General features: G+C 46.6%; 1 protein-coding gene and 2 pseudogenes across 1 annotated transcript; all 3 read left to right on the forward strand.

The window, feature by feature from the left end:
- The first annotated feature begins 1,443 nt into the window (after positions 1-1,443).
- Positions 1,444-6,253, forward strand: LOC148121094 (PRAME family member 12-like). Its single transcript, XM_087909473.1, has 4 exons — positions 1,444-1,718; positions 2,178-2,765; positions 2,961-3,498; positions 6,155-6,253. The coding sequence occupies exons 1-4, from the start codon at positions 1,444-1,446 to the stop codon at positions 6,251-6,253; spliced, it is 1,500 nt and encodes a 499-aa protein (XP_087765599.1).
- Positions 6,254-15,840: 9,587 nt separating this feature from the next.
- Positions 15,841-17,044, forward strand: LOC148121095 (glyceraldehyde-3-phosphate dehydrogenase pseudogene; annotated as a pseudogene).
- A 713-nt stretch (positions 17,045-17,757) lies between these two features.
- On the forward strand, positions 17,758-19,248 carry LOC148121096 (oogenesin-1-like; annotated as a pseudogene).
- Positions 19,249-24,176: the final 4,928 nt, after the last annotated feature.

The raw sequence follows: 24,176 nt of genomic DNA on the forward strand, positions 1-24,176 counted from the left end.
GGTGGAACTGAAATAGGGAAGTTGGGCAGAAAGGTGTATAAAGGTTTCTAGCGGAGCTGGTGCTGTTGGCTCGCACCTGTGATCCCAGCACTTTTGAGACATGGGCAGGCAGTTCTCTTTGAGTTCAAGGATAGCCTCATCTACGGAGAGTTCCTAAAACCAAAATTAAAAAACCAACCAACCAAACAAACAAAAGGCTTCAGGGGATCCACCGGACATACTCAGAGACCTGAGCCTGGAGAAACTGCCTGGCTCATCTGGGATAAAGAGACCTGTCGTCAGTGCTCAGAACTGGTGAGTAGATGTCTGTCCTCTGTTGACTCCTGTAGTTTGATATCAGGACCTTCAGACCGAAAAAGGACTGGAAACTTTTATTTCTGTTCCATCGTCAGATGAACACATTGGTTTTAGATGAAGTTTTACCTTCATCTCAGATGTCGATCTACGATAGCTTCCGGATTTCATTATGGTTGATTGTTTTGACCCAAGGGCTTCCTATGTTGTTCAATCAAGTTTTTCTAGAACTGTCTCTGTAGCTCTGGCTAGGCTGGAAATGAAGATCCTTTTCTCTCCGGGCACTGAGGTTACCAGCACATTCCCTCATACTGCGGCCCATTCAAATGATTGCTTTTTATTTTTATTTGTTTCCTTCCTTCCTTCCTTCCTTCCTTCCTTCCTTCCTTCCTTCCTTCCTTCCTTTCTTTCTTTCTTTCTTTCTTGTTTTTTTGGTTTTTCGAGACAAGGTTTTTCTGTAGCTTTGGAGCCTGTCCTGGAACTAGCTCTTGTAGACCAGGCTGACCTTGAACTCACAAAGACCCTCCTGCCTCTGACTCCTGAATGCTGGGATTAAAGGCGTGTGCCACCACTGCACACAGCTCAAATGATTGCTTTTATTTTTGTGGAATAAGAGCACTTGTAGACCTGTGGATCACACATATCTTTGATTCCTGGGAAATTCTTCTGCTTGAGACTCACAGCAGCAGGAACTGCAATTGTACCTTCTGTCTTGACTCAGGCTTTAGTCTGCGTCCTTATCAAAGAGCTATGCTGTTTTGGATGTGGTCTGGCTCTGACACAGGGTGGCCAGAAAACTGGAGGAACCCACGGCCATCCTCCTCCTTGGTAGGAATTAAAGTAAACGTTGAACACAATACAAGGGTTTTTGTTGTTGTTGTTGTTGTTGTAACAAGGGTCACACAAGGTATTTTGAGGTTTTGCACATTCAGGGGCTAGCGAGGCTCCCGTGCTGCTAGTGAGGAAGTCTGGCTTTACACCACCAGAGAGGACAATGGGTGAAGTTGATGTTTCTGCCATTGCTGGGGAAATAAGTTCTAACCTTGAGTGGTTACTGTGTTGCGTGAGGGAGATTTCTCAACTTTATCCTGAAAGTATGTTTTTCCCTCAGTGCTTGCTCAGAAGCCTTCTGCCTGAAGACCCTTCATGATGAGTGTTCAGACCCCACCCACACTCATGCAGCTGGCAAGGCAGGCTCTGCTGAGGAATGAGGCCTTGGCCATCTCTGCTCTGGAGAAACTGCCCATGGAGCTCTTCCCAGGTCTCTTCAAGGATGCCGTCCATGCCAGACACACTAGGGTTGTGACGGCAATGGTGGAAGCCTGGCCTTTCCCTTGCCTTCCTGTGGGGACTTTGATGAAGACTCCCAACATGGAAATCTTCGTGGCTGTGCTCCATGGCATAGACATGCATCTGGACACAAGGTTTCGTAAGCAATAACCCAGTGTGGGAGCCTGAAGCACATGGGGCACACTGAAGAGTCTGTGGGATTGGAATAAGGGCCCATACCTGGGTCAGAGGCTTCTGCTGGGATCGTCATGCTGGAGTGCAGGGGTCAAGAAAGCTGTTGTTTGCTTGTAGTAAGGACAGTTGAGTATGGATTAGAGCTTAGATTTAGCCAGTGTGGAATGCGTCTCTCCCTGGCACCCCACAAACACTAACAATGGGACTCAGTAGATATTAGTGGATGGAAAGTAGCCAGGTCTGCATATGTAGTTCAGGGAAAATGTCCATAGCACACGTGAGTTCCTACGCTGGACATGCGGTGCTGAAGAGGCACACACCTTTCCAGGAGGGAAGAGCTGCCATTAGGGATGTGTAGTGAAAGCTGGCTGAGTGTTGGGCTGTCATGTCTGCTGACACTTTACACGTTTTACTCGCAGGAGGGAGAATCTTCAGGTGCTCGACCTGAGGCAAGTGCCTTATGACTTCTGGAGAATACAGACTGGAGCAGAGGAAGGGGACGGCCCTGCAGAGACTGTGGGAGAGAAGCAAGTTGTCAAGGTCCTTTCCAGATTTGCACTGAGCGGGCATCTGACGGTCATGGCTGACCTCGGCCTTTGGCCCAGCGTTAGGGAAGAAGAAGCATATCTCTTGCATTGGGTCATGCAGAGAAAAGGCTCTGTACAGCTCTGCTGTACGAATCTGAAGATCTGGCCTCTGCCTGTATGGACTCTAAAAAAGTTCTTTAATTTCCAGCCACAGCACATTGAGGAGCTGGAACTGAGCGTGGGGTGGGATTTATCCACACTGGCCCATTTTGCTCCCTGCCTTGGCCAGATGAGAAATCTTCACAAACTCTCCCTGACTCATGTCTTCAAGACCACTTGGGAAATTTGCAACAGGCTAGCAGACAGAGACGAGAAATGTGTCAGCCAGTTCACTTCCCAGTTCTCCAACCTCAACTGTCTGCAGCATCTATCCATAAATTGGATCTACTTTCTGAGAGGCCGCATGAAACAGTTACTCAGGTAAACAAGGTGGAGAGCTGGGTCAGCTACCAGAGCAAATCTTTCTCTTTCACTTGAAGGGGTAGTGGGTGCATGGTGCCTGCCAGTCACTGGGAACAATTATGGAGAGAGTTGTGGGTGTGGCTTGATTCAGTAGACTCCTGTGTAGCACCCGGGCACATTCACTGTTCATATAGTCCCTTTGTCTGTTCCTAGGTGCCTGACAACCCCCTTGGAGACTCTCACCACCACTGGCTTCCATCTGTCACAGCGCGACTTGAATTACTTTCCCTTGTGTCACAACCTCTGTCAGCTAAAACATCTGGACATGAGTGGTGTGGTATTATTGACCTTAGATCCCGTGCCTCTCCGAGTCCTGTTACAGAATGTGGCAGACACTCTGCAGTCCCTGGACTTGCAGGGCTGTAGGATGAAGGACTCTCACCTCACTCACCTCATCCCTGCCCTCAGTCAGTGCTCAAAGCTCACTAAGTTAAACTTGTATGACAATGACTTCTCCATGCCCATCCTGAAGGACCTTTTGCACCACACGGCCAACTTGAGGAAGTTGAGTGTGGAACAGTACCCTGCCCCTCTGCAGTGCTATGATGAGTCAGGTTGCATCTCTGTAGAGAGATTTTCCCATCTTTGCCATGAACTCATGGATATACTCAGAGCCAGAAGGCAGCCCGAGGGTATCTCCTTTGCTACCCGTACCTGCCATAAATGTGCTGCACGCTCTGTGTATGACCTGGTACCCAGACTTTGTTTTTGCTTGCCATAAGTAGAGAACATGACTTATGATTTAAGCACGTGGAACGCTTGGGGCACATCTCTCACCTGGGGTCTCAGGGCTCATGGCATCAGACACTGCAAACATTGGCTTGGATCAGAATGATGTGCAGTGAGGTGGACCCTGCAGGGAGAACAATGGGACAGTGGGGACAGCTAGAGTCCTGTGGCGTCAGAAGACAAATTTGTGTTTCTATGTGGCTTCTGTTGGTGAAACAGTGGCTTTTTCTTTCACCTGCAATCCTGGATGCTCTCCCTCTGGGGTCTTATTCAGTTATTAATCTCACTGCCAAGTTCAGGTCAGTGACTCAGGAATGGAAAATCTCTAGGATCTGGTGAGTGAAGCAGAGGTCCGGTCACATTGACGATAAAGCAAAAACTTTTGTGACACTTCTCTCACTCTTGTCCTTGACCTGTGACTTAGTGACATGCCTTTTGTGTAGTTCTTCAGTTATGTGCACTTCGGGGCACTGGGATCAATCAGAGATGGCTGAAGAAGACAACATGGAGCAAAGGGAACAGGGTTTGTGACATTTACTTTTCTTCCACATATGAGATTTTCATTTTGATAGCCTCACGCACTCTAGGCTGGCTTGAATTCTTGATTTTTATTTCTTGCCTCACTGATAGTACCACAGTGAGCCGCCATGTCCAGCTTGCTTGCCCTGTGTCTGGAGGGCTGTGTTCCTATGGACTCTCAAACTCTGAAGTAGCCATAGTGTGTATAAAGGTGTTAAATATGTCTCTACTGGCCTAAAACATTCACTTTAAAAAAGAATTGTATTTTATGTTGTCACTTGTCTCTGTGCTGATTCATTTTTTAAGGAACTCTCCTTAGGTCTAGATTTTAGCTTTTCTCTATAGTAAGATATCAATGAAATAACTTAAATTTGCTCTGTTCTATACCTCATTGAAATAATTATTGAATACATAGAACAAGGGTTCTTTGTTTGAATGTTTTTCCTGTTCTCTAAATTGCATAAAATATCTAAATGTAAGGATTCCTCAGCTAATAATGTCTGGGCAGACGTAAAGATCTACAGATTGAGATCAGTAGTGTCAGCATTTCAGAGCCTGGCATAGGTGAATCAAGTTATCAGCCAGTGTGGGCTTCTTATGGACATGTAGGCCAGCCTAGCATACAGCATAACATATTTCCTTTAAATAGCTGCCCATGGCCAGACAGTGGTGCTGCATGCCTTTAATCCCAGCAGTTGGAAGGCAGAGGCAGGTGGATCTCTGAGTTTGAGGTCAGTCTGGTCTATAAAAGCTAGTTCCAGAACAGGCTCCAAAGCTATAGAGAAACCCTGTTTGAAAAAAAACACAAGCAAAAAACAAAAAAACCAAAAAGGAGCAACTACCAATAGATGGAGATAGCTCAGAGTTTAACAGCACATAGTGGATTTTTTAAATAAAAAAAAAAAACTCCAAATATTCTGCAGGATTCTCTTCTTTATTTTATGTCCAGTAGTGTGGAGATGTCAGATCCCCTGAAACTGGAGTTACATGCAGTTGTGAGCTACCACATAAGTTCTGGGAACTGAACCCAGGTCCTCTGGAATAGCAGCTACTTCTCTTAACCAATGGGCCATTTCTCCAGCTCCTAGCACATGCAGCTTCTTTAGGAGGACCCAAGTTTGGATTCTGTGGCTTTCAAATGCCTCTGGAAAGATGGCTTCAGGTGATAGGACTGTTGACACATATGGGGTCCTACTTTCATATCCACAAATCCACACAATCAGCACACACACATACAGCTAATCTTAAAAATTAGTCTTCAAATCGAAAACCCGGTTTCACAAAGAAATAAGAAAATTGAACTGGCCAATTAAAATGGAGATGCTGTTTGTAGCTCTCACATTCACCCCCAGCACCACACAGTGAAGAGGACAGGCAGTTTTCAGGTGTGTGAGTTGAGCTGAATCGTTGAACAATAGTTTGTCCTGGGGTCCAGGGTTTGAGCTCCTGCAGTGTGGATGAGTGAGGAGATATCAGGAGTTGTCAGTGTAAAAGACACTTGTGGAAGGGAGCTGAACCTGTTAGCGGAGTTTGGGTGAGCCAGACTTGAAACTGAGCATTGAAGAGCTGTCCCTGTCACCCATCGGCTAGTGGTGGCTCGGGTAGAGGAGAATTTCCCCCTCTGCCCAACAATGCCTGAGGCATGTGGGAGACCTGGTGCTGTGGTCATCAGTATGGAGAGCCATCCACACCAGGTGTAACACTCAGAACAGTAGGCCCTGTACCAGACCAGGGCTGTACAACAGCCAACCTAGTGAGTGTAGATGTTAGATAGCAAGCCCCAAAACTTTGATCACAGGAGAGCTGTCCCCATTTCCCGTCTGTTTTCTGGTGACATGGGCAAGGGAAAAATGCCCTCTTCCTACTCCAAGCCCCAACCCATAAGTGTCGAGGTAGGTGGGAGAGCCGGCCTTGTGGTCATAAGAGTGGGAGAGCTATCCCTGATCCCCACCAGGGGCAGCACTTGAAATCAGCCCCTCACCTCACCAGGGCATCACGACAGAGCCAACCCTGTTAGCAGAGGTGTGAGTGAGCCAGACTTGAAATTGTGAGCATGGGAGAGCTGTCCCCATCTTCTGTCTGATGAACCAACCCTACAGTTGCGCATACCCAAACCCAGGGTTGAGTACAACTTGGCCTGCCCCAACATCTACTCTGTCTATGATCTGTTGGAGCACATGAAGGGACCTGACCATTAGAACGGAAGCTGCAGGATCTTCCCAAGAAAGGATGTCAGCAGGATGTCCAGTATGAGTCCTAGTGGGAGCCCAGAATCAAAGGCATAGTGATGGCCAGAAACCTCAAACCAGACAAATGACTCTGCAATGAATACTTGTAAGAAGTGATGTGTGGAGAAATCGGGTTACAGTGTGGCTTTCATAGTTGCACTACAATGTCCATGATGAGATTTTTCCTCTTCATCTTTTATTTAAGTGATTTTTAATTTTCCTTTTTTAAAACAATCCTTTTTTTAAAAAATCTTAAATACCAATGCCATTTCCCCCATACTCCCTCCCCCGATCCTCCCACATCCCCCACATCACGTCCCCATCTGTTCCTTAGATAGGGTAAGGCTTCCCATTGGGAGTCAAGAAGTCTCCTAAAACATTGAGGCAGGAACGAGACCTTTTTTATTTTTGTTTTTCTACACAGGGTTCCTCTATAAAATTCGTTTTTAATTTTTTCCCATTTCATTTTTTTCCTTTTTACTCTAGAATTTCATTTTATTTGGGGTGCATGTAGGGGCTGAGGGCAAATGTGAAGGGACGCCTTAAGATGAACAAATAGGATCAAGATACAAGATATGAAAAACATAGAATCATAATAAAAAATGATGGATACGTAGTCACAAGGAATCAAGCATCAATTTTGCATAAAAACCCATTCTCTATTATCTTTAAAGCTTATGCTCCAGACATATTGTTTTGTGTGTATGTGTGTTTGTTAAGACCAATAAGAACTCATGCAACAATACGATGCCTAGTGAATTCTGCCAAAACTCTTTTTCCAGCAAGGGTGATTTTAAGATTACTTATCAAATGGCACTATCATGGCAACCACTTCTTTTCATGTTTTATTTCTTCCCTGAGTATACTTGACACAAAACCTTACAATTAATTGTTTTAAGGAAGTCAACAATGACCAATATTGAAGCCATGGACATATATTTTAATAATCATACAGATTGGATGAAAGCGTGATACAAACTTATTTTGTGGCTGTTACCATTTCCATCACAAGCGTTTGGCAAAGTGTCTACCCACCCCAAGCATTGGCACATCTGGGATCCAAGGCCACACATGTGACATCAAGCATTCAGGCAACTTACATAGCCGCCCAGGGCCTCAAGTCCTACCTGATCTACATGCAGCATGGTCATGTGATCTACGCATGCCAGGGCTACTAAGCCCCCATGCCTATGCCTAGGCAGACTTTAAACGGTAGAATCGCCAGCTCCACACTCTCTTCCTGCACCCACTTACTCAGGCCTGTGCACATGTCTTTCTCTCTTTCAATAAACTCTTAATGTGGGTTTTGTTGTGTTCTTGTGATCCGTTCTCCCTGGTCTCTGGGGCAGGTAGGAGTTCACTAAACTGAGCGTCCTTTATTCCACACCCTTGTATTTCCAGAGTCTCCTGAGTGTCTGCCACATTCTTTAAAGACCACTGAGAGGCATCATATATAAACTGGACAGTAGGACACCACTCATGTCCAGATGTTTTAGGTGAAGGAGGCGCTCACACTGTAAGAAGTTATTCAAGTGTGAGTGGAAAAACTGGCATTCAGTGACAGAGGTTTCCAAAAGAGTCTTCAGGTTCCTAGGCAGAGACCAAGGAGTTAGTTCTGACAAATGATGCTGAAGACCATGTGTGATGGATTTACACAACAGTGGAAGGGACAAGTGGCCTGATGTCACTTGGACCACAAGATGGAAGTCTATGTCTATGGTGCTGCCTGTTGGATTCTGCATACTCAATTCACAGGCACAGCTGCCACTATGACTGTTTGATGGCTCAGTACACAGCTCTGCAGCTCCTTTCTTTGCTAACAGAAAGAATCCCAGTACAGCCTATTATAGCCTAGGGCGCATAAGGTAAGGTCCACCCATGAAAGATGTCAGCAGCATTTAAGACAGTTCTCACTGCCCTCTGCCTCCCATCACCCCCTCTGTGGAGAGTCACAGACCCATGACAAGTAAACATACCTGCTGCTGTTCGGAGAAGAAGAAGCAGGCAGGAAGCTCCACTCTGAATGTGTCACAGGCTGAGGTCATCACCCCAAATGCTGGATTCTTGAACTGAACAAGGAAGGGAAAGCAAACTGAGCAGTACCCTTGCTTCCTCTCTGCTCCCTGTGTGTGCACGCAGCCTGACCAGGTGCCTCTCACTCTAGCTACCTTGTCATCACACCAGGATGGACTGTGTTGTGAGACAAATAAGACTTGCTCCAGGTCAGAGCCTTCTCTTGGGGTATTTCATCACAGCAACTGTGACTGATGTCACAGGGATGAAGCGCAGGAATGGCGGTTTGTTCAGGTCAGTAAAGGAAATCTACTTTCTCTTGGCCATATTATAGGACCTGAGTTTGACATCTGATCCTGGGAGAACCCTGCCATTGTAATCTGTTCCAAGAATTAGAAAAACACATTTCCTTATGAGTTAATTCAACTGACCCTGTCAGTCACCTGGCCAAGGATTCCACAGCTCAGGAAAGCCGGTTCACCTGAGGATTCTCTAAGGAGAAGGGGAGCCTGATTAACCCCTGAATGAGAAAATGTTCTTACAGTTCTTACACCTGTTGCTTAGGGCCTTACAAAATGTGAGTCTGCTCCACCCTAACTAAAGCTTAGAGATTTGTTTTTAGTTTATTTGTACTCCTTCAAACTCGTCAACCACAGGTGTTGTTTCCTGGTGTTTTGTACATTAAGATGCCCATAGAGGTGGATTCGCTCCACCCTGACCAAAGGGCAGAGATTTCAAGCCACACCTGCTCTTCTTGCTTTGTGTTTTCTCCAACTTGACACAGAGTTGGCCAGAGTTATAGCGTACCACTGTTGTGAAAATGCCCCCCTCAGATTACATGTAGGCAAGTCTGTGGGGGCATTTTCATGATTAATGATTGCTGAGGGAGGCCCAGCTCACTGTGAGTGATGTGATCCCTAGGCTGGTGGCCCTGGGTTCTATGAGAAATCCAGCAGAGCAAGGCCGTGTGGAACAAGCCAGACTGCAGCCCTCCTCCCTGGTATTTGTGCAGTTCAGGCCTCAGGTTCCTGCCTGAGTTTCTGCCCTGATGACCCTCGGTGAAGGACTGGGACCTGAGAGCTCTCAGAGGGAATAAATCCTTTCCTCCTTGAGCTGCTTTTGGCCAGAATGTTTTGTCACAGCAGTGGAAACCTAACTAAGGCAGGCTGTCCCGGTTCCAGATCCCGTATGTGCATTGACAGGATGCCAGTGTTCCTACCTCCCTTGTAGAGAGTCCAGAGCTAAGGCGTAAGAACAGAAGTGGTCTGCTTTCCCGTCATCTCCACCCAGCCATGGTCACACCTTGTGAATCTTGTTTGAATAAACACGCACTGAATAAAAGGAGACAGAGCTGAGTTTGCACATCAGGTTCTCGTGAGACAAAGGGAAAAAATACTAGAGAATCTTCTGGAAATTCCTTTCTGCTGCACCTTCCGGTTCTTCCTTCCCTTGCTGTGGCTCATCCTGCACTCGGCAACCTTCACCATGATGTTTGAAGTGACAGCTGACAGAAGAGCAGGAATGCTAAGTGGATGGACCCGCTCCACGTGAAGGGCAGGGTGGGGAGCAGAGGGGTCGGGGCTGGAGGACTGAGAAGCTGAGCAGGAGCTCCAGCAGGGCTCACACCACACACAGCCCTCCTTCCAATCTCTACTCTGATCCGGGGAGAAGTCCCCATTGGAGCTCCTGTGCAGAAGCAGACCTCCACAGGACAGGGAAGCAGCATAGGTCAAGCTCTCACCTGGGTCTTCAGCGACTACAACAGGAGAGTCTAAATGTGCTGTTGGCTACGAGTGATACTGGGCAGGAGGCTGTTTAGGCAAGAACTAGATTCTCTCCTTGAGTCTTCTCCTCCCACCACAGCGATAGATTCATGCTAATGGTTAAGCCTTTATTTAAGACCAAACATATTGTACTTAAGAATATTTATGTCTATGTAAAAACATATATGCATGTAATAGTTATTATGAGAAAAGTGACCATGAATTTGAAGGTGGGGCAAAGGGTTATATGTCAGGCTTTGGAGAAAGAAAAAAAATTCTTTTAAGAAAAAATTCTTTTAATTATTGTAAGAAAAAACTCAATAATGAATGAAAAATGTTTACTGTCACAGCCCTACTAAAGGCACAGATTCAGAGGTAAATTTTGAGCTGCTATGGTACAGTCAGCAGGGTCTTAAAGAGCTGTCACTGAAACATGTTGAGAAAAATAAAGAGACCAGACTCTGTTTGAATGTCTGAAGACATGGCTATCAACCCCTCAGCATCTTAGCTGTAGTGAAATTCAGGAGAAGATACAGCTCAGGGTTCATGGGCAGAAAAGTTGCTGACTGGTAGCTCTGATAGCAACACTAGAACCAAAGAACACATATTCCCAGCCTAGGCCACTTATTAGTCCCCCTGGCCCTGGCTGTGGCCAGCAGTCTGCCCTCTGCCCTCTGCTCAGTGGCCCAGATGACTCAGGTACTGAGCAAAAACCATGAAGTACAGGTACCAGCCATGGCTGTAATGTTTGTGTTGTGAATAAATGGTTCTTTCATGTCTTTCTAGGAAACTCAAAGTGGAAGTTTTCCCTTAAGACTAGCCAGAAATCACCAGTTTTGAGCCTTTTTCAAATGTCTTGAGACAATGAGAACTGCATCTCCATGTAGAAGCCTTTTCTGAGAGATGTGAACAATATTACTTTCCCTGTACACACCTCTTTCTCCCTGGAGGAAAGGAGACAGCTGTCCAGCAAGGCTGCCCCTCCAGACAACAGAGGATGTAGAGTTCCAAGCTAAGTGGGGCTGCTTCACGTACTAGGGTCGGAGAGAAACGCCGAATGAAAGGACAAATGGACAGCCGAACACAGCAACCAAAATTTGTGATCCCAGAAAAAATAGGCCCTGATTTTCTGAGGGAAAGACACTCCATTGTGAAGCTATGTACTAAGCCAATGTGGTTACTTACTGTCTTCACTAATAAAAGTAACCCAGTGCAGGACACAGAAGGCAACTGAGACTGGATGTGGTCACACCATAACAGGCATTACCCAGGGTGCACTGCTCTCATCCCAGCTTGACCCTCTTACCCTGAAACTGTCTGACATATACAAGGCACCCTGCTGCTACTACCCACTCAATGGACTCTTCAAGTCCATTGGAAAACTCAGATTTTTTAATTTTGCTTTTTTTTTCATACAGACACCACTGCTTAGCATATAAGAGAATTTATTGTCATAGTATTTACAAACACGTTATCGCCAATCTCTATTTTTACACTGAGGTCACACCTTTTCCCTCTTGCCCTCCCCCCACTCAGAAGAAGAGAACCCCTGTTGCAAATGGCAGGTGCAGTGAGGTGAGAGCGAAAGGCAACTGCGTGCACAGGAGAGGATGCTGAGCCTCCTGCTCATGTTTCCAGTACTCTCTATCTTCTGGCAGCCTTCTCAGGGTCAGGAACTCAGTGAGACTTCCAAGTCCAGTCATTTACATCGTACTGTTGATGAGTCTGTCATAATGGTATATCGGGGTCAAAATAAATAAACAAACAAGGAAAGGGACTTCCTGTTATCTCATCCAGTTGCCCATCCTAGTCTCCTGATAGACAGTATGCCAGGTGGGGAGACAGGTGGTAACAGCGCGCTGCCCCTCAGTGGAATAGCTGCAGGTAGGTAGCTGGCTGGTGGCAAAACCAAACCTCGAAGCCGGCGAGGAAGGGCTACATGAATGGGTGGCCGGCATGCAGGTGGTGGTGGGAAATTGGGGATGTTGGGAGGGAGAAGGCGAGGGTAGCCTGTGATAAGGGCAGGAATGGTGGGTGGCAGGAAGGAAACTGGGGGTGGAAAAGCAGGAGGTGAAGGTAAGTTGGGGGAGTAGACATGGGGCTGGTGGGGAAGCTGAGCATGTCGGCCATAGGCGGGGTGCAGGGCACCCTTGGAGGAACGTTTGCTTTTCATCATGGATTGCAGGTTCTTGTAGCCCTCTCCAGACATGAAGGCGCTGGTGCTAGACATCCCAGTCATGTAGCTGTAGGGCAGTGGCGGTGGAGGCCCCAATGGTGGTGGTTGGTGCACAGGGGCCAGGTGGGCCAGAGGAGGAAGCTGGACTTTGGGGAGGTCACTTGCTGCCCCTGGGCCTCCTGCATCAGCTTCACCTGATGCAGGATTGATGAGAGATTTCCAGTCTGGAGGCAATGCTAAGGGAGTGGTCTCAAGTCTGGGAATTTTAGGTGGTGGTGCTGTGGCTTCCTTCTCTTCCTCGGGATAATCCACCATGGCGTGCTTAGCCTGTTTTGAAGGACTGGGCTGTGAGGACATTTCCTTGGGTTGCTGTGCTTGTTCCTGGTGCTGCTGCTTCAGCTGGGCCAATTGCTGTGGGTCCTTCTGCTGGGGCTGTGCTGCCTTGGAGCCTTGAAATGGGTGTTCCAAGTTTTCTGCTGGGGTTGAAGGGCTTGAATTCTCTTTTTTCATCTTCAGTTATTGAAGTAGCCTGTTCTTCCCAAAATGGTCTCAGGAATACAACAATCCTCTGAAGATCTTTCTTCAGACCAGCATCAACCTCTCACCACTGGCAAATCACATACCAATGACTGTCAGAAATTGTTGAATGTAATTAGCAACCAGAACCTTACAGAAATCAGCCTGCATACTACTCTTTCCATCACCAATCAGCCCCACTTTAGCCCCTCCTCTCTGGAATTCCCCTAAGTCTGCTTAAAAGAACCTGTGACCCTCTTTGGAGTTCGCTAACTGCCACCCCAATGTTGCAATCAATAAAGCTCTCTTGTTATTGCATACATGACTGTTGGTCTTCTTTGGGGGATTCTCTCAGACCCTAACACATACACCTCCCCAGAAAGAAGGTTTAGGCCGAGAACAGCCAAGGAGTCAAAGACATGTGGTCTACAGGTCTACGTGAGCCCTTGTTCCACAAAAACTATTGAAAACACTCATTTGAATGTACCACAGTGTGAGAGAAAGTGAGTCAGGATGATCTTGATTCCCAGCCTAGCCAGAACTACAGGCCCCGTTCTAGCACAGCTTGGACAAGGTAGGAAACCCTTGTCTCAAAACAATCACCAACCACAATGAAATCAACAAACTGCCATAGATTGACATCTGAGATGAAGGTAAAACTTCATCTAGAATCAAACCCACTGGCTTAAATGTGTTCATCTGAAGCGACAAAAATAAAAGTTTCCAGTCCCTTCTTCGGTCTAAAGGTCCTGATACAAACTACAGGAGCCCACAGAGGACATCTACTCACCAGTTCTGAGCACTGACGACAAGAGGTCTCTTTATCCCAACTGAACCAGGCAGTTCCTCTATGTTCAGGTCTCTGAGTATCTTCAGTGGCCTCCTGAAATCTTTATATACCCTTCTGCTCACCTCCCCCTCCCTATTTCAGTCCCACCTTCCAACCCAAGCTGCAGTTTGATTGGATGGTTCAATCTCTAGCCTTTTAATCCTACAGACAGTTTGCAATGATTTCATTGGTAGCACAGGTAGCACCTTTAATCCCAGTGCTAGGGAGATCAGGAGTTCAAGGTCACTCGTGGCTGCTTGATCCAGGTGGTGGTGGCTCACACCTTTAATCTCAGCACTAGGCAGGTAGAGGTGGGAAGTGATCCTGCTGTGCAGAGAGAGGAATATAACGTGGGGGAAGCCATCATTCAGCAGATTCAATCTGAGGATTCCTGGAGACAGGATCGCCCTTTTGGTCAGAGAATTTCGGTCTGAGGTGGAGGTAAGAACTAGATCCTTGGCTGTTTTGCTTATCTGATTTTTCAGCATTTACCTGAAAGATCTGACTCTTGGATTTTCTTATTAAGACCCAATAGAATTCGTTCTATGGGTAACAGTGCTGGGTGAAAAGGTTTCTAGCCTTTATCTTGAATACATTTTTTCCCTGAATGCTTCCTCAGGAGCCTTCTGCCTGAAAACCCTTCATGATGAGTGTTCAGACCCCACCTCCACCCGCGAAGCTGTCACTGAGGCTCTGCTGAGGAATGAGGCCTTGGCCCTCTCTGCTCTGGAACTGCTCCTGGAGCTCTTCCCAGGCCTCTTCAAGGACAGACACCCTAGGATTGTGAGGGCAGTGTGGGAACCCTGGCCTTTCCCCTGCCTCCCTGTGGGCACATTGATGAAGTCTCCCAATGTGGAAATCTTACAGACTGTGCTCAATGGCATAGAAACACATCTGGACAGAAGGTTTCACCCCAGGTAAGCAATAACCAAGTATGGTCGCCTGGAGCACGTGGGGCACACTGAGAAGACCGCAGGGTTGGCAGAATGGCCTTGTAAGTGGGTCAGAGGCTTCTGCTGGGATCATCACGCCAGGATGCAGGGGTCTTGAGAGCTATGGTTTGCTTATAGTAAGGACAGTTGAGTATGGATTAGAGCTCAGAGTAGATTCAGCCAGTGTGGAATGCGTCTCTCTCTCGCATTCCACAAACACTAACAATGAAACTCAGTGGATATAAAGTGTCTTTTTTTTCCAGCAATTTTTTAATAAAAGTTTCCATTTCCGCCCCTCCTCCCAACACCCTCCCACTCCCCCTACTCCCTCTCCTCCTCGCTCTCCATCCCTAAGAGCAGTCAGGGTTTCCTGCCCTGTGGGAAGTTCAAGTTCCTCCCCCCTCCCTCCAGGTCCAGGAAGGTGAGCATCCAAACAGACTGGATTCCAAAAATCCAGTATATGCAGAGGAAACAAGTCCCAGTGTTATTGTCAATGGCTTTTCAGAAAGACCCCGTGCCAGCCACATTCAGAGAATCTGGCCACATTCAGAGAATCTGGTTGGATCATGTGCTCATTCAGTCCCAGTCCAACTGGCCTTGGTGAACTCTCATTAGATCAGTCCCCTTGTATCAGTGGGTGAACGCACTCCTCACGGTCCTGCCTTTCTTGTTCATGTTCTCCTTCCTTCTGCTCCTCATTTAGACCTTGGGGGCTCAGTCCAGTGCTCCAATGTGGGTCTCTGTCTCAATCTCCATCCATCAACGGGTGAAGGTTCCCTCTGGTCTTGCCTTCTTTGCTCACATTCTCTTTCCTTCTGCTTCTCCTTTGGACCTAGGGAGTTAAGTCCAGTGTTCCAATGTGCGTCTCTGTCTCAATCTCCATCCATTGCCAGATGAATGTTCTATGGTGATATGCAAAATATTCATCAGTATGGTTATGGGCCAAGGCTGGTTCAGCCACTGTGGAAATCAGTGTGGCGGTTTCTCAGGAAACTGGGAGTCAACCTCCCTCAAGACCCAGCAATTCCACTCTTGGGAGTATACCCAAGAGATGCCCTATCATACCACAAAAGCATTTGTTCAACTATGTTCATAGCAGCACTATTTGTAATAGCCAGAACCTGGAAACAACCTAGGTGCCCCTCAATAGAAGAATGGTTAAAGAAGGTGTGGAACATATACACATTAAAGTTCTACTCAGCGGCAAAAAAAAAAACAATGACATCTTGAATTTTGCATGCAAATGGATGGACATAGAAAACGCTTTACTGGCTCTCTGCTCCTCCCTGTTCTAGAGACAGCTGTTTCTTTTCGCACAGTGCCAGCCTTGTTCCAGAGACACGATGGTGAAGGTCGGAGTGAACGAATTTGGCCGTATTGGATGCCTGGTTACCAGGGCTGCCTTCACTTCTGGCAAAGTGGACATTGTTGCCATCAATGACCCCTTCATCGACCTCAACTACATGGTCTACATGTTCCAGTATGACTCCACCCATGGCAAGTTCAAAGGCACAGTTAAGGCTGAGAATGGGAAGCTTGTCATCAACGGGAAGGCCATCACCATCTTCCAGGAGCGAGATCCTGCCAACATTAAATGGGGTGATGCCGGTGCTGAGTATGTTGTGGAATCGACCGGTGTCTTCACCACCATGGAGAAGGCTGGGGCCCACTTGAAGGGTGGGGCCAAAAGGGTCATCATCTCCGCCCCTTCTGCGGATGCCCCCATGTTTGTGATGGGTGTGAACCATGACAAGTATGACAATTCCCTCAAGATTGTCAGCAATGCTTCCTGCACCACCAACTGCTTAGCTCCCTTGGCCAAGGTTATCCATGACAACTTTGGCATCGTGGAAAGACTCATGACCACAGTCTATGCCATCACGGCCACCCAGAAGACCGTGGACTGCCCCTCTGGGAAGTTGTGGCGAGACGGCCATGGCGCTGCCCAGAACATCATCCCTGCATCCACTGGCGCTGCCAAGACTGTGGGCAAAGTCATCCCAGAGCTGAACGGGAAGCTCACAGGCATGGCCTTCCGTGTTCCTACCCCCAACGTGTCCGTCGTGGATCTGACATGCCGCCTGGAGAAAACTGCCAAGTATGACAACATCAAGAAGGTGGTGAAGCAGGCATCCGAGGGCCCACTAAAGGGCATCCTGGGCTACACTGAGGACCAGGTTGTCTCCTGCGACTTTAACAGTGACTCCCACTCTTCCACCTTTGATGCTGGGGCTGGCATTGCTCTCAATGACAACTTTGTAAAGCTCATTTCCTGGTACGACAATGAGTTCGGCTACAGCAACAGAGTGGTGGACCTCATGGCCTACATGGCCTCCAAGGAGTAAGAAGCCTGCCCTGGACTACCCACCCCAGCAAGGACACAGCAAGAGAGAGGCCCTCGGCTGCTGAGCAGTCCCTGTCCTAACTCAACTCTTGACACTGAGCTCTCCCTCACAGTTTCCATCCCAGACCCCCAGATAGCAGGAGGGGCTTAGGGAGCCCTACTCTCTTGAATACCATCAATAAAGTTCACTGCATCCCCTCAAAAAAAAAAAAAAGAAAGAAAAAGAAAATCCTTTACTGAGTGAGGTAACCCAGACCCAAAAAGAGGAATATGGTATGTATTCACTCATAAGTGGATTCTAGCCATAATTAAAGGTCTTTGAGCCTATTATTCATGATCCTAGAGAAGCTAAATAAGAAGGTGAACCTGAAGAAAATCATGTAGTTATCCTCCTGGAGATTGGAAATTGACAAGAGTGCCAGGCAACCTCGGGTGCATGGGGGGGTGTGGGGGTTGTTGGAAGGGGAGAGGGTTAGAGAGAAGGGAGTAGGGGAGGAATGGGGAAAGCTCAGGGGATTGGGATGGGGGGGAGGGAGGAAGGATGGATATGGGATCAGGGAAGTATATATCTCAACTAAGGGAGTCATTTTAGGGTTTACAAGAGACTTGATTACAAAGGGGATCCCAGGTCCAAGGAGAGATCCCCAGATTGTTCTCTGGATATAAAGTATCTTAGTGCAAGGAAAGTAGCCAGGTCTGCATATGCAGCTCAGGGAAATTGTCCATAGCACACATGGGTTCCTACACTGGACACTCAGTACTGAAGAGACACACACCTTTCCAGGAGGGAAGAGCTGACATTAGGGATGTGTAGTGAAAGTTGGCTCATGTCTACTTACACTTCACAGGTTTTATCTACAGGAAGGAGAAACATCAGGTCCTTGACCTGAGGCACTTGACCATGGCTTCTGGAGAATACTACGGGAATAGAGGAAGAAGACTGCACAACAGAGACGGTAGACGAGAGGAGCGAGTAGTGACGGACCTACCCAGACGTGCACTGAGGAGGCATCTGAAGGTCATAGTTGAACTCTGACTCAGGTCCCATCTGGAGGAAGAACAGGCATGCTTCCTGCAGGGTACCCAGCAGAGAAAAGGCTCCCTACAGCTCTGCTGTATGAAGATGAAGATCTGGGCTCTGCCTGTATGCACTATCAAAAAAAAAAAAAGATTCTGTATGCTTTCCAGCCATGGCACATTGAGGAGCTGGAACTGAACTTAGGGTGGGATTTTTCCCACACTATCATGATTTGCTCCCTGCCTTGGCCAGATGAGAAGTCTTCACAAACTCTCCCTGACAGGCATCTACAAGAAAACCTTGGAAATTGGCCACAGGACAGCAGACACAGAAGAGAAATGTGTCAGCCAGTTCATTTCTCAGTTCTCCAACCTCAACTGTCTGCAGCATCTATCCTTAATTGGGGTCTACTTTCTGAGAGACCACATGGAACAGTTACTCAGGTAAGCAAGGTGGAGACCTGGGTCAGCTACCAGAGCAAACCTTTCTCTTTAAATTGAAGGGTTAGTGGGTACATGGTGCCTGCCAGTCACTGCGAACAATTATGGAGATAGTAGGGGTGTGTGACTTGATTCAGTAGACTCCTACCTATGCCGCACCGGGGCACACTCATTGTTCATATAGTCTAAATAACCTTGAGATGTGTGCCCTGTTTCCCTCTATGTAAACTCCCAGGATACAGTCTCCAAAATCCTTTTCCCAACCTAACTCTTTTTCCTATCCCCAGGTCCCTGACAACCCCTTGGAGACTCTCTCCATAATTCACTACCGACCGTCACAGTGCGACTTGAATTATTTCCCCTGGTACCATAGCCTCTGTCAGCTAAAACATCTGGACGTGAGAGGTGTGGTATTATTGACCTTAGATCCTTTGCCTCTCTGAGTTCTGCTTGAGAATGTGACACTTTGCTGTCTCTGGCCATGCATGGCTGTAGGATGAAGGACTATCAGCTTACTGACCTCATCCCTGCCCTCAGCCAGTGCTCCCAGCTCACCAAGGTCACCATCTATGAAAACGACTTCTCCATACCCATTCTGAAAAGCATTTTGCAGCGCACAGCCAACTTGAACAAGATAAATGTGGAGCAGTAGCCTGCCCATCTGGAGTGCTACAGCGATTTGGATGACGTTATCGTAAAGAGATTTGCCCAACTCTGCCCTGAGCTCATGGATATATTCTGAGCCCTGAGGTCACCCAAGAGGATCATCTTTGCTACAGAAATGTGCCATAGATGTGGTGAGTGCTATGTCTATGACCTGGGGCTCAGACTTTGTCCTTGCTTGCAAATAAGGATTTGGGATCTTTCTCATTCATTAGCCTTCCTGCTAGCTTCAGGGTCTGGGAAGTCTCAGCTGGCTTCAAGCATCTACTGAACCAAGGAATTGTATTTGAAGTCTTCAGTAACTGTGTTTTCAAAATGTCCCTACGCCTACCCATTGCATTCTCATTTTTCTGTATAAAAAGGCAACAAAAATAATTCAATATCATAATTTTCTTCTTCATTGGTATTGTTGTGCCGTGTCAAGAGACCCCAAAACAAGACCACCCCAGAGCCGGTATCTGATGCAAACACAAAGGGGTTTAATTGTTTACAAGCCAAAGTTCTGTCCAATGTTCCACCTTCTGGCACAGTGGGTGAAAGAGAGCAGCCAGGAGCATTTATGGGTTTGGGTTTATATAGGGGAAGCCCACAAGTGGGTCACAGTATTGTCAGAGGATCTATGGATAGCTGACATTTAACCTGATGGTTATGGTGAAGGGAAGTACAGAATTGAAGAGTAGAGTCATTAAAAATACATCAGGTGCCAGGCGGTGGTAGCACCTGCCTTTAATCCCAGCACTCGGGGATTATCTTTCGTAATAGAGTCTTTAATCACCCTGGAATGATATAGATAGATAAAAGCAACATTTTTACCTAGAGCCATACAAAACCCTCCGCGTTGGAGAAAGATGAGCTCTAAGCCTCACCTATTCTGCAGGACCATGTCAGGTAGTGAAGTCTTGGAAACGGGAAATTTCATTTTCCATCCTTTCTGTGTCTAAGTCCATTGTCGGGGTCCAGGACCAGCCTGGACCATAAATTATTTCTTGGGAAGTGGAGAGGCACGGGAAGAAAGACACAACTCACATGACTTTATTGGGAGGGAGTCTTCAGGGATCCCTCATGAAATCCTGAGTTCATATCCTGAAAATCCACCTGTGGTTACTCTCCAGACAGCTTTTATACCAAAACATAAACTGAGGGGAAATTCATTAGCATTCTGTTTCCTAGATAGCTGGGAGAATGATTGTAGCACCTAGGGCAAGCCAGTAATCAGTAATCAACAATCCTGAAAGACTTTTATATCAATATCTGCCTGCAGGTCCCTATCTCTAGTTCCAAACTCAACTTCCTTCATTGATGGACTTAAAAGCTGTGAGGTGAAATTAACCCTTTCCTCTTCAAGTTGTTCTTGGTCATGTGTCAGGGACCAGCCTTGATGAAAATACCTCTTGCCAGAATAGAGGCATTGAGATTTAGAAATGTGGTAAAGAATATGAAGACATAAAAGTAATAAATGAAGACATATAGAGAAGTATCAGGAGGGAGTTGTTGTGACTACTGAAATCACCCATGTAGAATTTCCAATTATTTAAAATACCCCTAACCCCAAAAAGTAGGAGTAACATAAAAAACTGCATTAATATGATACAAAGAAATGAACAGACCAGTTGAAGGTTGCAGCCTACATCCATAAATTAAACATTCTGTTGCTAGAACAAAACAAGTCAAGCTCACACCCTAGACCAAAAGATTCTGTAGGCAAACCACTCCCTGGGTGGAATCCAATGTTATCCAGTTCCTTAAGGGAACTGGAACTTAGCTGGATCCTTAGACTTTTGTTTGAAGTAGAAACATATCTACTTCTCTATACCTGAAACACAAGGTCTGGATATTAGTCACACCGGTTGCCAATAGCCTTGAGAGAGCAACACTCTCTGCGCTAAATCTAGGTGGGACCTTTGTTTGAGGTAGAAACACAATAACCTTGAAGGAATAGAGGTCTCTGTGACCTCTGGTCAGTGTGAAAATAGGTTCACAATTTTGGGTCTCCATAGTCATGGCCACAATCACATCAGAAATTAAAGTAAGACTCAGAGATTTTACTCCTAGGCAGGGTTTCTCTGTGTAGTGTTGGTGTCTTTCCTGGCACTTTCTCTGTAGAACAGGCTGGCCTCAAGTTCTCAGAGATCTGCCTGCTTCTGGTTCCCCAGTGCTGAAATTAAAGGAAGTGCTATCACCTCCCAGTGACCTTGAACTTTCAATGCTGTGCCTACACAGACACAACAAGAGTCTTAAGATTTTTATTCCTCTTAAGAGACACCATGACCAGAGCAACCCTTATAAATAAAAACATTCAACTGGGGTGGCTTGTTTACAGTTTCAGAGGTTCAGTCCCTTATCATCATGACAGGGAACATGGTGGCATGCAGGCAGACATGGTGCTGGAGAAGTCGCTGAGAGTCCTATATCTTGCAAGAAACAGGAAACAGTCTAAGGGTCACACTGAGGGAAGCTTGAGCATGGACCTCAAAGCTTCCCCAGTTGTGACATACTTCCTCCCATAAGGCCATACATATCCAAACAAAGCCATGCTGGATAACAGTGCCACTCTTTATGAGCTTATGGGTCAATTCCATTCAAACTACCACAACCTGTCATCTGGAACTCACTGTATAGTTCAGGTTGGACAGGAACTCATTTCTGCCTTCTTGCTTCAGCATCCTAAATACAGGTGTGAGTCACAAAACAATCTGCAGGCAGAAATCCTAGTTCTTGGAATCTGAATTATTTAGTTGGTGGTTTGAAGCTGAGGTTCATTAGTAAAGAAATTCCCTAGCATGTAGGACACTGGAGGCTTCATTCTCCATATGAAAAAAATATAAAACTATCTGCCTTGGGAGCTAGAGAAGTAGACCAGTGGTTAAGACTGCTTATTGCTTATTCAGAGAAACCAAGTTATGTTCCCAGCACCCATTTCAGGTGGCCCACAGCCACATAGAAGACTATAGAACTGGTCACGTGGTTTAAATTTCATACCTTTAATCACATGTCTTTAATCTCAGCACTTGGAAGGCAGAGACAGGCGGATCTCTGTGAGTTTGAGCCAAACTGGTCGATAGAGCTAGTTCCATGACTGGATCTGAAGCCACACAGAGAAACCCTGTGCTGAAAAACAAAACAAAGCAAAACAACAACAACAAAATGCTAGGGGACTGATACCCTCTTTGGACTTCTGAAGATAGTACACACATATGCTATACACTTACGCAGACAAACGTAGACGATGTAAAATGAAAACAATCTAAAAGTATATGTTTGCCTCAAAGATTTTTTGCAAATTTAAATCAAAAGCTCACAGTTTAGCTGGTAGTGGATGTCAATCTGTAGAGACTGAAACAGGAGGATATCCATGAGTGTGATCCTAGTCTGGATGACCTAGAAAGATTTTGGGTAGAGCAGAGAGGACAAAACAAAATTTCAAAATTCAAGAGTATTTAGGGAATTTGTCGGCCTCCTTACAATCCGGTTTGTGCCCTAACTGACCTTTCGGTATAGCCAGCCCACCTGGACCCTGTGTTTCTCAGTTTCACCTCCCGCACCCTCAATTCCATGAGCATCCTTCTTCCTGTCTTCTATCTCATTTTTAAAAATAAGTGTAAGGGTTCTGCAAGGTAGCTTGGCGAAAAAAAATGCCTTTGCCTCCAGTCCTGAAGCCTTGAGTTTTATCCCAAGAGCCCACATGGTGTAAGCAGAGAACAGACTTCTACTGATTGTCCTCTGACCTCCATACACATGCAAAGGCCCTGACTTAGTCCCTGTGATGACAGTGAAGGGTCTGTAAGCATTGACACAACAGGACATCTTTTCCAAGATGTTTCTCCAGCATCTGTTTCTCTGAAGATATATTAAGACATGTGTCAGACCCCACCCACATTCCAAGACCTGGCAGGGGATAGTCTGCCTAGGAATCAGGCATTTGACCCCTTGGATATGGGGGCTCTGCCCTTAGTTTCTTCCCACTGCTGTTCAAACAGGCCTTCACCTGAAAACACACTTAGTTCTGGGACCATGATACAGGACCAATCCTTCTCACACTTTACTCTGGGAACTCTGATACAGAGGAAGGTAACGCATGAAGACATTCCAAGTTGCTCTAAATGGAAATGATTTGCCCTACATGAGAGACACCCAGATAAGGTCTCAATGAAGGTAAGACCCAAGGAAGGGAGGCCCAGAGATGTCAAATCAAAGGCAGTTTGAGTCAGGAAGAACTTGATTCAAAGGGTAGACAGAGACCTCTGCTAGCACCAGCTTGGAAAACTGATAAGTTTTGCCCTTTGTTGAACCATCTGGTGAGCCATCGTGTGCTGGACTCATGGCAGATATTGCAATGGCTGAAGGAATCCATCCCTGCTCCCACATGTACTAGCTGTGATCCAGGGTAGACTCAAAGACATGGTCTTGGGAGCATGTAAGCCATGGAGAACAGAGTGACTGACTGCCATGCTGGAAGACAGGCAAAGTTTCCATGCTGGCTCCTGAACTGGAAGCCAAGACCTTTGGCTATTTTCCAAACAAGAGGTTGAAATCGGAAGTACTGATGTTATGGTAAGAGTAAAACGACCCAGTTCCCAGAGTGGCTGCAGTGGGCGGCCTCTTAGGGAGAGAGATGGAAAGGAACTAGAAATAAGATCTGCTTGCGGGAGTGAGAGAATGGGTGGTGGGTGGGGTGGGGCTCGTCTCTTAAGGGGACAGGACAAACCATTACAATGGGTACATGAACTATGGGTAGGAACTTCAAGTTATGGCAGGTGACTGGTTCTCACAGGCTGGAAGAATCAAGCAGTGGTGGGTCACTGGGATGAGAATGAAGCAACCCTTCCAGGCTGTGATAAACCTGGACCTTAAGGAAGGACCCCTGGATGGGCGCTCTCCTGCTGATCTCATGAACAGATGTCTTGGAAGCTCTGGGGTAGTCTAGCAAGACTCAGTCTGGGCTCTGTACTTTCACAACTACAGGAAACCTTAGAAGTGTTGGGCCTGGAATACATGCTGTACCTGCGTGAGCATTTTACCTACAATTCTATCTCCCTTCTTAACTTTTACCCCTACCCCAGCTGCATGAGATATCTGTGACAGATCCTTCTCTCCAGCACAAGGGAGGATCACAAGCAATGCCATGTTGGGCTGCCTTATGTCAGGGACCACCATTTCGGGTGTCTTCTGTCTTGGTCCTAGCCATAGCAGATTTGTATG

This window comes from Myodes glareolus, chromosome 8 (assembly GCF_982192425.1).
Source record: "Myodes glareolus chromosome 8, mMyoGla1.1, whole genome shotgun sequence".
Taxonomy (NCBI): domain Eukaryota; kingdom Metazoa; phylum Chordata; class Mammalia; order Rodentia; family Cricetidae; genus Myodes; species Myodes glareolus.